At 40.2% G+C, this 16,752-nt stretch overlaps 1 protein-coding gene across 1 annotated transcript; it reads left to right on the plus strand.

Annotated features, from left to right (window-relative positions):
• Positions 1 to 816: 816 nt before the first annotated feature.
• Positions 817 to 16,027, plus strand: LOC310996146 (complement C2). The gene is made up of 19 exons (XM_083985495.1): positions 817 to 947; positions 1,079 to 1,197; positions 2,062 to 2,209; positions 6,403 to 6,588; positions 7,849 to 8,019; positions 8,109 to 8,207; positions 9,145 to 9,287; positions 9,385 to 9,526; positions 10,133 to 10,258; positions 11,342 to 11,446; positions 11,557 to 11,694; positions 12,063 to 12,196; positions 12,281 to 12,407; positions 13,048 to 13,195; positions 14,672 to 14,745; positions 14,852 to 14,943; positions 15,067 to 15,199; positions 15,299 to 15,348; positions 15,445 to 16,027. The coding sequence occupies exons 1-19, from the start codon at positions 896 to 898 to the stop codon at positions 15,643 to 15,645; spliced, it is 2,388 nt and encodes a 795-aa protein (XP_083841621.1). The 5' UTR covers positions 817 to 895; the 3' UTR covers positions 15,646 to 16,027.
• Positions 16,028 to 16,752: the final 725 nt, after the last annotated feature.

Here is a 16,752-nt window from a genome sequence, read left to right on the forward strand (position 1 = left end):
AACAACAGTGCTTGGATGAGGTTTGGATTTGGGAATGGTGAATAATAACAACTCGAAGTGCTGAGGAGATTTAAAACTGCCTGACCTGACACTGATGTTGAGTTTGCTAGAATATATATCTATAGGGCTGCAACTAACGATTATTTTCATTATCGATTACTCTGTCGATTATTTTAACGATTCATCGATTAGTTGTTTGGTCGATAAAATGTTAAAAAATGTTGAAAAATGTCAATCAGTGTTTCCCAAACCACAAGATGACGTCCTCAAATGTCTTTTTTTGTCTACAAACCAAAGAGATACTCAGTTTGTTGTCGTAAAGGAACAAAGAAACCACAAATATTCACATTTAAGAAGCTGAAATCAGAGAATTTTGACATTTTTTTTCTTAAAAAACTACTCAAACTGATTTAGTTTAGTTTAGTGCATTTATTTCGGTCTTGTAAAAACAAGTACAATGTGCAATACAATGCACTTTGACCAAAAAGGTGTAGGCTGAAGCATCATCTCATTTTGCCTATACCCTTCTTAAATTAACATTTTCCGTAAGATTATTCGATTATCAAAATAGTTGACGATTAATTCAATAATTGATTATTGTTCAATTAATTGATTCATAAGTTTTGGGAAAAGCTTTACGTGACGAGGCAACAATATTACAGTCGTAAAAAAAAAAAAAAGAAGAGAAACTAATACAACTAGTGCAGCCAGAAACGAAAGTAAGAGCTCAACTCAGTGTCCTGCCCCGAATTGCCCAATCCCTACTTCTCTATTTGAGTTTGCTGTGTAATGGGTAATCAGTCATCAAATAAAAGCAGCTTCCTACAGGTCGATACAGACACTCTTGTTGTGTCGAGTTGTGTCGCTCACAGACAGAAACTCTGCTCACAAAGTCATGAATGTCAAGTCTTCACTGTGGCTGCTGCTCTTCGTCTGCGTCCAGGAGGGTGAGCTTTGCAACTCTTATGTGGCATTTGCTGTGCGATTATGTCACATTTATATGAAAGTCCTAAGTGTGTGTGTGTGTGTGTGCAGAGATTCATGTTTATCACAGGCCTATCTGTTGTTTGTGCTCTAGTGACGCTGGAAGAGGACAACTATAATTATGACACATACGGGGACTACGACGAGGATCTGCAGCCTCTGAACTGTTCGACTGAAGAGACCATCAAAGGAGGTTTTGTCACCTACTCACAGGTAAAAATTGTTTTGCTTTTCTCTGATCTATCATTTTAAACTAAATATTGTTTTCATTGAAAAATTAATTTAAAAATCAGAAATTGTTGACTTAACTTAAAACAATTACGTCCAGCTCATTTGGAATTAATTTTTTTCATGTCATTTTAACAATCCTGAACATTTGTATGGACTTCAAATGTTGTGCCATGCATAAATTTAGTTTTAGAGTGAGAACGATTCAGAATCAGATTCAGAATTTACTTTATTGATCCCTGGAGGGAAGTTCTTTTGACATAAAGCTCCTAAATAGACAATAAAAAAGAAAAGAAAATGTAATATACAGAAGAGTTAGAGGGAACGAAGATAGATAACTACTGTTTTCCTATATAAAATGAAATAAAATAATTCACAGATATACATGTAATTCAAATTAGGTATACACACTATACTACAGTGTTTAAGTTTAAGAGATTAATAAAAGTTATGGTATTTAATCTTCAACTACAGGGGCAAAAAGAGAGAAAATAATGTCAGAAACAAACATGCATTCAAAAATTTACAATATGAAAACAGTACCATCCAATTTTTAAATTTTCATACATTAATAAAATGATACAACTCATAAAACTCAGGTTACAAGAATAAGTGCAGGAACTGAAAAAATAATGTGGTATCCAAAAAGAAAGAAAAACAGGATGAAATCATCGTGTGAGTCACGCAAATAAAACTGAGTTAGGAAGGAAACTTTTTTAGTTCCTGCTTGAAAAGGAAACTTGACGGTCGGGGAAAACGAAACTTATCGTGCCATCTTTTAGTGGAAGTTTTCACGTTCCTTAATTCAAATCCTGAAGTGACACACACACATGTTTCTTTCTGCCACAGGGGGGGCTGGAGGGCAGCGTGCTGACCTTCCACTGCGGCCCGGGGAAGTACCCGTCCCCCGCCAGCGACAGGGTCTGTGGCTCTGACGGGGAGTGGTCGCCCATGAGATCAACCAGCGGCAGACTGGTGTCACATGCCACATGCAAAGGTAACGTAGATGATAGTTGAGTTGAGTTGAGATTGCTTTATTTATGAAAAAAGAGGGTTGCCCCACACTCTTTAAGGATGTCACAGTGATTTTATTTGCACTTGCACAAACGTTTTCGACCGTGTGTGTTTTTCTAAGCCCAATTGTTGAATGATAGTGTAGTTTTCTATATTTAAAAGATTTTCTATATTTAAAATCTGTTAAACTTTTCCACTGGTTTACACAGTGAGATAACTTTAAGCTGAAGGATGTGCTCCTTACCTTCAGGCTTGCCCCTCCTCACCTAATTGGACCTCACACCTATACACCTGTGACCCTATATATGGATGTGAGCGTTCCTTTGTTCTGTTGGCACCTGCAGAAGACCACACGGTCGAAAACGTTTGTGCAAGTGCAAATAAAATCACTGTGACATCCTTAAAGCAGAAGTAAGCGATCCGGTCGTTTTGGCTAATGCTGCGTTCCAGGCAGGCTTTTGAAACCGTAAATTACAGCTTCAAGTCACGACTTACGACTTTGTAGCGTTCCAGGCAACCCACTCGTGTTTTTCCGACCTGTTTTACCTGTGAAAGTCACTATAACGGCCACTCGTAACTTCCGACCCGTGAACTCGTACCAGATCGAACTGGTACGACTTCACAGGTCGGAAAAACACGAGTTACGAGTTTCCTTGAACGCACCATAACAGTCCTCGTCCCTACGTCACCACATTCACGGCGTCCCTTGGCTGCACACACAGCCCATGCATGCCGTTCTCTCTCCTCATTGGATAAAAACTGTAGGATACGATAAATGTTTTCTCCTCGGCTCAGAGCAGAGCAGAGGGACTGAGAGACCCGTGTTTCTGCTTTAAAGCAGAAGTAAGCGATATTTTTGTGTTAATATAAATCTTAAATAGTTATATCTTCCGACAGCAATCACTTCTATAGAGTGTTTGGTCTGAAACACGGGTCTGTCAGTCACTCTGCTCTTCTCTGAGCCGAGGAGAAAACTTTCCTTGTATCCTACAACCTTTATCCAATGAGGAGAGAGAACGGCATGAAGGGCTGTGTGTGCAGCCAAGGGATGCGCGTGAATGTGGTGACGTAGCGACGAGGACCAATAGATCCATGACGAGGGCGGGGGCTGCTAACTCCATCGGCTGACAAGAAGTTATGGTGCGTTCAGGGCAGCCTGTAACTCGTGTTTTTCCGACCTGTGAAGTGGTACCAGTTCGATCTGGTGCGAGTTCACGGGTCGGAAGTTACGAGTGGCCGTTATAGTGACTTTCACAGGCAACAGGTCGGAAAAACACGAGTGGGTTGCCTGGAACACTACAAAGTCGTAAGTCGTGACTTGAAGCTGTAATTTACGGTTTCAAAAGCCTGCCTGGAACGCAGCATTAGCCAAAACGACCGGATCGCTTACTTCTGCTTCAACCCTCTTTTTTCTACGATACTTTTTATTACCTTGCACCTCAATACAGCATGATGTGCATATAAAAAACCTCCCTTTTCCATTGCTTTATTTATCCCATAGAGCAATTCTGTTTCTACAGCTGACCACCGCACCACAGTCACATACACAAGCAGCATACACAGAGATGGACAGAGTACTCGACCCCATTATTTGAGTAAGAGTACAAATACAGTAATACCAGTCAAAATTTACTCTGTTACAAGTAAAAGTAGCTCAGTAAACATGTTACTCGAGTAAGAGTAAAAAGTACTTGCTTTTAAAGGTACTTAAGTATCCAAAAGTACATGCTTTTAAATTTACTTTAAGTAAAAGTAAGAGAATGACTTACTATAATTTTTTCTAAATGAATTTAAGGACATTTTAAAGGGATAGTTCACCCAAAATTCAAATTTCACTCATTATCTACTCACCCTCATGTCGACTAAGGGCTGTGAGAATTTTCAGAGTCCTCCGTGCCTTCTCGGAGTTACGGGGGGGTCCGCGCAGCAGTATTTGTCCATATAATGATTGTGAATGGTGCTCACTTTTCTTCGTCCAAAAAGACACACCAAAAAACATCCAAATACCTCCATACTGCTCATCTGTAATGTCCGTCTTGTATTGAAGCCCCAACATGAGAAATTGTTCCGCCGGTCAGTGCAAACACAGGAAGAGCAGTGAACCGAGACACTGGGAGCTTCCGCTACAAACAAGCTTAAAATATAGACTTATTTAATTTTTTTCGGAACAATTTCTCATGTCGGGGTTTCAATACAAGAGGGACATTACAGACGAGCAGCATGGAGGTATTTGGATGTTTTTTGGTGTGTCTTTTTGGACGAAGAAAAGTGGTATCCATTCACAACCATTATATGGACATGCACTGCTACGCCGAGACCCCCCCGTAACTCAGAGAAGGCACGGAGGACTCTGAAAATCCTCCCAGCCCTTAGTCGACATGAGGGTGAGTAGATAATGAGTAAAATTTGAATTTTGGGTGAACTATCCCTTTAACTCTTGTTTCTGAGAATTAACTCTTTGAAACCACCTGCACTGATGTGCTTGCTTTCAGGCTATATAAAGCCTTCAGAAACACCTTTAAAACAAATAAAATGAATGGGATCATAAGAGGACAGCAATTGTCATTTTCACGACTTGTGGTATAGTTTTGAGTTGACAAACGCAGTCGAGAGGGTGGCTACTTTGGCGCTATCCTTATGGGGAGGGATGACGTATTTCTGCTTTTACATACATCCCAGTGGAGAGCGTGCACTGTGATAGGTTTCCTTCTTTGACAAACACAGCTTGTGTCCAATAATATTTTAGAAAAAAAAAGAGCAGACCTGAAAGTAACGAGTACTTTTCAGCCTTCCTAGAAATTGACTCGAATTAAAGTAAAAATATTTGTCTTGGAAATGTATTCAAGTAAGAGTAATAAGTGCCAAAGAAATCTAATACTCAAGTAAAGTACAAATCCTCTGGATATGTACTGAAGTACAGTACTCAAGTAAATTTATTCCGTTACTGTCCACCACTGAGCATACATACAGTTGAGGAGGAAAGTGCAAGATTGAGATCAGGTAAGATAAAAGTACAATAAGTATAATAAATACATAAGTAGGGCAATATACATAAAAACACATTGTCAACAACAGTACTAACTACAGCTTCAAGCCAGCTGAGCATACAACAAACTAATGGCAGAATGCACAAAAGCTAGAATAACGATTGGTCTTCCTGAGAGGCTGCATGTAACGTCGACCTGATGGCATCAAGATAAATTCACAGGCCAGAACATTATTTATGATTATTTATGATGCATGCTACCTTTTGTGAGACCCGTCTTTCCCAAAGGGAGTTCAAGTCAGTGAGTTGGGTGCCAGTAATTTTTGAGCAGACTTTCACAATGTTATTTAAACAGTTCCCGTCCTTCACTGCCAGACTGTTAAACCAGCAGAGGAAAGAGAAAGTGAGGAGGCTCTCAATGTATGAAGAGTACACTGCAAAAACTCCAAATCTTTCCAAGAATATTTGTCTTATTTCTTGTCAAAATGTCTAATTTCTAGTCAAAACTAATCTCTTGTCACTCACTTGTTTCAAACAAATTCTCACTTGAAATAAGTAGAAAAATCTGCCAGTGAAAGCAACTTTTTTGTGCTCGTAATAAGGAAGAAAAACTTGCTCCACTATCAGATTTTTCTACTTATTTCAAGTGAAAATATGCTTGAAAGAAGTAAAAAAAATTGAATGTGATGAGTCTTATTTTAAGTATAATGAGATTAGTTTTGACTAGAAATTAGACACACAGTACACAGTACATAAAATAGAATTGGAGACCACTGAATCGGTGTTGATGTCTAATTTAAGCTGAGAGTCAAACAAACTGCTATTTTGTTTGTTTTCTTGTTACTGTGTTTCATCATCTTTAATATTTTGAAATAAAGTATAATATTGGTGTTGAAGTAAGCCAATGTAAGTATAACAACAGAGATGGGCAGGTACTATAAGTTTTCTTCATCCTGTTCCTTTTCATTCATGGTGACAATGTGTACATTATGTAAATATGTGCAACCCTGTGAAGAATGTATACCATGAATGGAATAAATCAAAATGAAATGAAATGAAAGTACCCAGGTATTTATATGATTCAAAGATGATGCATTCAGTGTCATATGTACACAAGATGACTCTCTGAGGTTTTTCTCTCAAAGCAGAACTCTGGTTTTTCGCCTCATCCTTCCTCTTTATCCTCCCAGACGTCTTGTGTCCGGCTCAGCTGCAGCTGGATCACGGCGAGTTCTGGCCCCGGGATCAGTGGCTCGGCATCGGGAAGAATCAGACCTTCTCCTGCTTGGAGGGGTTCACCCTGTACGGGTCGGCCGAGAGGACCTGCACCGCGTCCGGGGCCTGGACAGGCACCGCTCCCGTCTGCGACAACCACGGTGAGGATTGAAGAGGAGGATCATGATTTATAGAGCCACCATCATGATGAAATATACATAGTATGTGGCTGAATTATGAGATATGGGTTGATGTTACATCAGTGCAACAGAGAAGTAGGAGAGACCGTCCACTTACATGAGGCCCTGAGGGATTATGTTCTGACTAAGCTCACACTTACGAAGCTTTACATTGTATAAGGAGCTTTTCATGAACACAGAACAGAGCCCCGTAAACACATTTCAGTGTTACACTGACAAAAAAAACAAAAAAAAATAGGTCACCACTTTGACCACTTCATGCATTTACATGATTCAGTATTTATTTAGATGTGTTTTTAAAAGGCCTTTAAACGATGTTCTGTATGTTCAGCACAAACATTAATGTCATTTTAAAACCACTCGTTAATTTAATTTCTCTTAAAGGGATACTTCACCCAAAATCGATAATTCACCAATTTTCTACTCACCGTCATGCCAAGGAAGGGTTCAGAGAAGTTTAGGAGTCCTCAAAACGCTTTAGGAGTTCCAGGGGGGGTCCGGCTGGCAACGGATTTTCATATAATGGCGGTGGATAGAGTTCACTTTTGAATCGTCCAAAACACACACTATGAAACATCCAGATACCTCCATACTGCTCGTCTGTACTGACCCAAGTGTCCTGAAGCCGCCACATGAAAAAGTTGTTGGAAAAAAATGAATTTGATCTCTGTTTTTAGCCTTGTTGTAGTAGCTAGTAGCTCCCAGTGGCTCTGTTGATGTTTGTGCACATACACGAGATTTGCATCATACATCCAATGGTTTACAAGAACGAACATGCCGCGGCTTCAGGACACTTGGGTCAGTACAGACAAGCAGTATGGAGGTATTTGGATGTTTCATAGTGTGTGTTTTGGACGATTCAAAAGTGAGCACTATCCGCCGCCATTATATGAAAATCCGTTGCCAGCCGGACCCCCCTGGAACTCCTAAAGCATTTTGATGACTCAGAAAGTTCTCTGAACCCTTCCTTGGCATGACGGTAAGCAGAAAATTGGTGAATTATCGATTTTGGGTGATTTAATGAATGGTTTTTAAATTACATTAATGTTTGTGCTGAACATACAGAACATCGTTTAAAGGCCTTTTACTGTATAAACACATCCAAACACTGAATCATGTTAGAGCAGTAGATGATTGGTGAATTATCGATTTTGGGTGAAGTATCCCTTTAAAAGTCCATTTATATCCAGTTCAGTGTTTTTCATCTGTGTTTAAATGCAGCTGAAGACTGTAAAGACCCCGGGGTCCCCCCAGGGGCCCAGAGAACCGGCCGCTTCCACGCCGGAGAGAAGGTGGCGTATCGGTGTCAGACCGGTCTCACTCTGCTCGGCTCGGCTGAAAGGGTTTGTCTGGAGAACAGGGAGTGGAGCGGCTCAGCGCCGCGGTGTCAAGGTGTTTTACATTTACCAGGTTTTACCGACCAACCAACAGTGATTTAACACTAAAACAGTCATTCATGTTGTCCTTGTGTTTCACTACAGGCCCGAATATCTACGACTCCCCCAGCGCTGTGGCCGAGGCCATGGCAGGATCGCTCGCAGGGGTCATGGACGTGGTGTCACCGGACGCCAAAAAGAAAGGTGAGTACGATTAAAGGAGTTGATGTGCATGCAGATAAAGCTGGTTAAAGGACAATTCCGGGCAAATTCAACTCGGGGTTGTATTTTCCTAACATTTTAGGTCTAAAAGAAGCAATCTGAAGATTTTCAGTTTAATTGCTCCTGTTTTGCGGTAGTTGTGTCTGTCCCCGCATCGCCACGGCAGCTATGAATGGGAGCAGATGCAAGTGTCAGATGGCTACTCAAACATGCACCGAGAAGTTTGTTTACTTCAAGCAAGCCGACATGTTTGTAAAACTAGATCTAATTCAAAGTCTTGCAGAGTCTCGCGTGAGACCCAAGTTTCCGTGCTCGGTGTGTTCAGGTGCGGTGGGAGCTACCGTTTGTGTCATAAACACAGGAATATCAACTCTTGACTTGCTTCAAGTGTACATTTATTTCCACAGACAGCATCAGGTGGCTACTCAAACATGTGGCGAGACGTTTTTTTTACTTGAAGCAAGTAAAGAGTTGATATTCCTGTGTTTATGACACAAACGGGAGCTTCCGACTGCACATGAACACACCGCGCACGGCAACTTGGGTCTCGCACGAGACTCCGGGAGACTTTGAATTAGATCTAGTTTTACAAACATGTCGGCTTGCTTGAAGTAAATAAACTTCTCTGTGCATGTTTGAGTCGCCATCTGACACTGTCTGTAGAAAAAAATTGTGGCTTTGAGGGCTGGAAACAGCCTAAACAGCGGAACTTACATCCGCTCCCATTCATTGCTGCCATGGCGATGCGGGGACAGACACAACTACCGCAAAACAGGAGCGATTAAACTGAAAATCTTCAGATTGCTTCTTTAGACCTAAAATGATAGGAACATACACCCCCGAGTTGAATTTGCCCGGAATTGTCCTTTAACAAATATTCACAATATAATGATATGTACTCTGTGTGTGTGTGTTTTAGAGAGGAAGAAGTCCTTTGGCCGAACTTTCCATGTGGAAGAAGGCAGCCGTATGCACGTCTACATTTTACTGGACGCATCGGGAAGCATCTCAAAGCAGGGCTTTGAGTCAGCGAGGGATGCCACCGTCGCTCTCATCAGAAAGGTTTTGTGCTACATGAGCTCAGTTTTATTTGACTTTGACAAGTTGGTGAACCCCACACCCCCCCTCCTATAACACGTCTGCCTCGTTCTACTTCCAGCTGGACAGCTACGAAGTGCTGCTGAACTTCCACGTGTTGTCATTTGCCAGCAACTATAAAGACATCGTAGACATCAAGGACACTGATTCAAGCGGCAGCGCCGAGGACGTCATAGAGCTACTGATGGAGTTCAAATACGAAAGTATGACTCTTGCTTGTTTCTCATTTAAAACCTGAACTGTGATGCATCAGCCTACCCATCCAAAAAAAACAATAGTCACACACTCTAATATTTTGTTGCACCGCCTTTAACTTTGATTACGCATTGATTTGATTTTGATTACACGCATTTGATATGGCATTGTTTCAATAAACTTCTGCAATGTCACAACATTTATTTCCATCCAAAGTTGAATTAATTTTTCAAAGATTCTCAATGGGGTTAAGATACGAACACTGTGGTCACATTGGACCACATTTCCTCCTTGAAGATGATGGTACCTCACTCTCCTTCCAGTCTTTAATAATGCGTTGGACAGCTCTTAACCCAATTTTAGTAGTTTCAGCAATCTCCTCAGATGTTTTATTTGTTTGATGCCAATAATTTGACCCTTCTGAAACAGATAAACATCTTCTCCACGACCACAGGATGTGTCTTCTAACATGGTTGTTTAAGAAATGAGACTGCATCAGTTGGGATATCGCTTATTTGCGCCTACCCTACTTTTTTTTTTTGGACGGGCAGTGTAAGTTTCACTCACTCACTCACTCACTAACTCACTCACTCTGTCCTCTGTGTTGTGTTCAGGCCACGGGAACGGCACGGGCACCAACATGTACGCTGCGATAGAGCGCGTCAATGTGTTGATCAGCTGGTTCAAGGAGAGGGACCATTTCAACGAGACTCAGAACATCATCGTCTTACAAACAGACGGTAAAGACGAGCGGCGCCTTTCTTGTCTAAGAAAACTAGCGACGTTTCAAGTCAACAAGACCTTAAAGGGATAGTTCAACATTTTGGCAAATTGGCCCGTTTCCATAATCCCTATAGTCATAGCAGAGCTACGCTACGGAGGCTCATGGGATTTCTTGGTTTCCCTCATCAAACTCATCAAATACACAATCCAACAACTCCACAACGCTCTGGTGGACAAGTTGTGACCTGCACATTCACCACGCTATGAGATAATAACAGAACGTTATGAGACGGGAATTGTTTTAGAGGTAAATACAGAGACTGCTTGCCGAAAAACGGCCCCGACAGGAACGCTCATCAGCGGCTTTGCATGAATTTACCTCAAAAACAACTCTGTCTCATAACGTTGTGTTATTATCTCATAGCGTGGTGAATGTGCAGTTCACAAGTTTGATGAGGGAAACCAAGAAATCCCATTAGCCTCCGTAGCGTAGCTCTGAGCAGCTCACGGCTCTGCTCCGCCGCTCTAAAAATAGCTTGCACCGACAATTAAAGGTAACGAACCTACTGCTATGACTATAGGGATTATGGCAATGAGTCAATTTGCCAAAATGTTGAACTATCCCTTTAATGACTCTGTTCTACAGATCTTTCATTGAGTCTGTTATTTCCTTTTCTATTATCTGCTAGTATGGCAACCTTGGCACTAAATAGGAAAATGCTCTACACAGCATCATGAAGGTTGCAAGTAAGATTGTGGGGACTCAGTTCGTTAAACTGAATTGCTTATTTAAAAAGCAAGTACTGAGGAAAGCTAGGAGTATTATTTATCTGTTATTATTTTTTATTATTTTGTTATTATTTGTTTGGACGGTACCCATCCTCTTAGCTCTGAGTATGTTTGGTTACCAATCATTCATCCCCACCTCCATCAGGGTATGTGTGTTGGAGTATATGTATTGTGTTATGTTTTTTATACAACTACTGCAACCAAATTGCCCAAGCTGGGACAGATAAACTATACCTGATGCTTGATACGTGACTCCTGTCTCTCCAAAACAAATGTTAATATCTCTTTCTGGACTTTATTCTGTTTTTCAGGTTACTCAAACATTGGCCGCAATCCTGGGGAAGCTGTGGCCCACATCCGCGAACTGCTGGGCTACAGCGCCAGATCGCAAGATCACACTGATGAGTCAAACCTAGGTAGCACGCAAACAAAACACACGACTGAACAACAGAAACACAATATATGTACAGTATATGTGTTTATATATATAGTCATTCCTTATATGTACATGGTGATGTGCTTTCAGATATCTATGTGTTTGGTGTTGGGAACAAAGTGAAAATAGACCAGCTGAACTCCTTAGCCTCAAAGAAACGTGGCGAGCAGCATGTCTTTGTTCTGGAAGACTACGTCTACCTCAGAAAAGTGTTCAACAGCATCATCAGTAAGTGAGAAAAATTAATTGCGTAGTAATGTCATGAAATAGCCTAGAAATAACGGTCATGGTCATAGTAATGTCATGTTTTTCATAAAGGCAAAAGATTACACGTGTAGGCCAGAATTTTTCTCCAACAACAAGTCCTTTGCAATTGACCGTTATTTCTAGGCTATTTCTTTCTTCAATATCTTGGCCATATTTCTGGACATTACTATGAAATTGACCGTTATTTTTGCATTATGACGCAATTAATTGTTATTTCTTGGCTATTTCTTGACATGATCACGTGATTAACGGCCTGTACCAAAAAGACTCCTTGTATAAGTTAATTATAAATTTGCATTTGCTGAAATCAAACATGCTTTGTGATGCAGGTGACAAGAGTGTGACGATGTGTGGAGTAGCTCAGGAGTACCTCACCAAAGAAGAACAGGAAAAGGAGGACAAGTTCAACATTAGATACAGTCAGCCCATATACAGTAAGCCCTGGCACGTCGACCTGACGGCGGTAAGAGCTTCTTCTCTCACACGTTCAGTCGTTTCGTTCGCTCCGCTCTGTTTCACACTCAGAGTCTGTGTTGTTTCTTTACAGGCTCAATGGGGAAAGACGAAATACTGCTCTGGATCCATCGTGGCTCCGAACTGGGTGCTGACGGCTGCTCACTGCTTTGCCAAAGTGGGCACAGAAAAAATCTCTTACGAGGTGGCTATAAAACACGGTCAGTGTCAATATGGGAAAATAATGCGATGACTGAATTTTTTTTGTTTTGATTTTCATTGTATTTAAAGATTATTTCTTTAATAAAAAGAAAAAAGAAAAAAGGTAACCCTTTAATTTACAGGCTATTAATCACGTGAATTAAGAAATAACAAGTAATTGCTTCATAATGTCTAGAAATAACGGTCAATTTCATAGTAATGTCATGTTTTTCATAAAGGCAAAGGATTATACATGCTTTTCTTGTCAAGAAATATTGCCAAGAAATAACGATTGATTGCATAGATATAGCCCAGAAATAATTGATTGTAAATTGACAATTGCAAGGACTTTTTCTGGAAAATTCTGGCCTTTCCCAAAAAATTCAAAGCAAAGCACATTTACTATGAAATTGACTGTTATTTCTAGGCTATTTCTAAATATTGTTACGCAAATAATTATTTCTTGACTATTTCTAGACAGTATGACGTAATTAATTGTTATTTCTTGGCTATTCCTAGACATTATGACGTAATTAACGGCCTGTAAATTAAAGGGTTACAAAAAAAAACATATTAAAAAGCAGATTACATTGTAAAAGATGATGGTTGTAGATCAGGTTTTAAACTAGTCAATAAGTCGTTTCTCTGGTTCCCACCCAGGTGGAGGCACGGTGAAGTCCAGCAACGTGACCTTGCACCCCAGGTACAACACCAATGCACTGCGTCACAGGAACGTGTCCGAGTTCTACGACTACGACGTCGCTCTGGTGAAGGTGAACACGAGCATCCCGCTTTCCTGGATGGCCAGGTAAGAGGAGAGAGGGCTTGTATTTCAGTTCAATTCAGGTGGATTTATTGTCACTTCCATGAAAACTTTGTTATACATGGGAGCAAAAAGCCGTTCTCCCCTAAGTCATATTGTTTGCTGGACACATATAAAAGGAGACACATTCAGGACAAGTAGGGATTTCATGATTGTAGATTTTCTTGGTACGATTATTGTCAGAGAAAAAAAATCACCATTATCATGATTATTTTGATTATTATATTACATCAACACTATGAATGTGTAAATATAGTCAAGATATACTTGCATTACTAATTATAGTGTCACAATTAATTGTGTAAGTAGTAATCGGGACTTAAAAAATAAAACAGATAAAAAAATAAAGTGTGTTAGTTGTTTACTTCCTTGTGTAACCAAGACTAGTGGTTCTCCACCTTTTCCTGGCACTGGACCTCCTACATAGGGTTGAATTTGTAGTGACAGCTTAATTAAAATTAAAATGTACGTAATTTAAATAGACAAACAAGACTGAATTAAAAAAAAAAAAAAAAAAGTGGCTTATTGTATATTGATGTGTTGATGAGGAGAAGTAATTACCATCGTCTTTTCTTGCATTCAAAAAGAGTTTATTACAAGAAAGAACAATGTCACAAAAAAATGCAGAATCCTGGAGAATCTCTGGTGCCAATATGAGATCTCTCTCCTGTTCAGCCTAAAGTACTGTCCTTGTATATGTTTTCTAACCTCCATAATCTCACCTTTTCCAAGCAGAAGGATGTTGTACCTAACCCAGGTGGTCCATAAACTAAGACATCATCTAACCTATAGAATTTACCCTCTGGCATTTAACCTCTTGACCAGGCAGTTAAACCTTAGGCTAATCGTAAACATGGGTGGATCAAAGAAAACAGAAACGGATAATATACTCCAGGCTTCTGACAAATTCCCCATTTAAACATAGAGGATTGGGAAAAAATAATGGCTCTGGTCACTATTTTAGTAAAATGATAAATAATGTCTGTAAAAGGTCACTCAGTAAAATTATATTTTATTATTTTAAGTACCTTTTGCAATTCCAGCAAGTGCCACTAGAGGTCCGAGTTACCCCTCAGAAACACTGACCTAGACAACCAATATGTATTTAGTGTCCTTGTTGAGCACTCGTGTGTGTGCATTATTTAGTTTTTCAGCTTGATTTTTTTTATTTCAGTTTAGTTTTAGTTAGTTCAACAAGCGATTAAGCTGTTTTTGTTTTGTTTTTATTTTTGAGGAATTGATTAGTTTTAATGTAGTCTTTTAGTTTTTCAGGTATTAGGAGAAATCCTCTGTCAGATGTCTGAAGATGAACTTCCAAATTCAGTTTAGTTTCAGTTAGTTGTAGTGCATTTTTATTTTTATTTCAGTTTACAAAATTATTTTTTCACTGCTAGTTTCAGTTTTAGCCTTAGTAAACTATAATAACCCTGGTGTGTGTGTGTGTACCATGTGTTCCTACAGACCCATCTGTTTGCCGTGTACCGTACCGGCCAGCCGAGCCCTGAAGAAGATCAACTCCACCTGTCAGCAGCACAGTATGTGACCTTAGATCTTCATGTAACAAGAATGCAGAATTAATAATATTTAACATCTTAAAAGTCTTGAATAAAACCTGTCAGTAAAACGAGTGTGTGCCCACAGGGGAGGAGCTGCTGCCGTATGAGGAGACGGCTGCTTTTTTCATCCATAAGAAAACACAACGGAGAACAACACACCTTCACTTAAAGAGTCAGGTGAGAGCTGTGATTCAGGCTGCTTTCATGTTTACAGTACACATATGTAGTGGAAATATATATATATATATATATATATATATATATATATATATATATATACAATACTTGTTATGTCTGCAGAGGCCGGCCTGCGTGGAAAAGGCCAGGGTAACTCTGAAGACGCCCAACAATGTGACTTTGGACGAGTATGTAACGGACCGATTCCTGTGCTCCGGAGGAACCAAAACACATAAAGATACAGTCACCTGCAAAGGTCTGGACTCTGCACTGAGTTTGTGTTCGGTAAAATACTACCAGATTCAAGTTTACAGTAACATACAACCTCTTTTTTTGTTTTTTGTTTTTTGGATAGGTGACTCCGGTGGATCGATGTTTCTGCAGAAAAGAAACCGCTACTTTCAGGTCAGCAAAGTTCCTCCTCATTTCATCAACGCAAGCTCATACACAGCACGGCACAGCACAGCAGCGTCACTCAGGTTTTGTCCCACTCATCCACAGGTGGCAGTGGTAAGCTGGGGCACCGTAGACATGTGTGACGACAAAACGAAGAAGAAGAATAAGAGGCGGAGGAACCATGACGAGGACGAGGAGGAGGCGCCTCCGGACGCACGAGACTTCCACATCGACCTCTTCAAGATCCTGCCGTGGCTGAAGAAGCACCTGGGCGAGCAGATCCAGTTCCTGCCGGAGATCAAGTGAGAGGAGCCACACTCAGGTCGACCAAACCACAATGACACAACAGAGCCTGTGTGGACTGATCGATCACCTACTATATTGTTATTATTGTTAATATTATTTCTTACAACATGGGAATAATCACAACTAGTACTCTTCTCTATCTGTTCACTTTGGGGGAGACCAGACATAGAATGTTTTCTGATCATGCCAGTTAAAGCAGAAGTAAGCAATATTTTTGTGTTAATATAAGTCTTAAATAGTTATATCTTCCGACAGCAATCACTTACATAGAGTGTTTGGTCTGAAACACGGGTCTCTCAGTCACTCTGCTCTGCTCTGAGCCGAGGAGAAAACTTTTCTCGTATCCTACAAGTTTTATCCAATGAGGAGAGAGAACGGCATGCAGGGCTGTGTGTGCAGCCAAGGGATGCGCCTGAATGTGGTGACGTAGGGACGAGGACCAATAGATCCATGACGAGGGCGGGGGCTGCTAACTCCATCGGCTGACAAGACGTTATGGTGCGTTCAAGGCAACCCGTAACTCGTGTTTTTCTGACCCGTGAAGTCGTACCAGTTCGTACTTCTGCTTTAACATGTAGTTTTTTACAATAGGTGTTACATTGTTTGCAGACAGCCTGTAGCTTTCCAGTAGCTAGTAGAAAGGCTATCTTGGACTCAAATGGAAGCTTGTGAATAAAGGAAGTTTTCTATATACATGTTAGGCATAGATATTCTCCATAAAGTGTTGAAAAATAATAATTTTCATGAGAATTTGTCAAGCAAGTACTTTTTTTTTGTCTTTTTTGGGATGTTGAGGGTGATATCTTAAAATTGAGTTGCAACAAACCCCAGAATCTTTTTTTCCATGCCTCCCCCTATGTGTCAACATACTCTTTGCCAAATTTTATAGTTGTATGTCTATTTATGTCATTGTAGTTTGCTTTGCCCCCTGGGTATAGAGCTGCAACAATTAATCAATTAATCGAACAATAATCAATTATTTAAGTAATCGTCAACTATTTTGATACTCAAATAATCGGTTTGAGTAGTTTTTTAAAGAAAAAAAGTCAAAATTCTCTGATTTCAGCTTCTAAAATGTGAATATTTCTGGTTTCTTTGTAACTTTAT

The sequence above is a fragment of the Trachurus trachurus genome (assembly GCF_905171665.1).
Source record: "Trachurus trachurus genome assembly, chromosome: 13".
In the NCBI taxonomy this organism is placed as follows: Eukaryota; Metazoa; Chordata; class Actinopteri; order Carangiformes; family Carangidae; genus Trachurus; species Trachurus trachurus.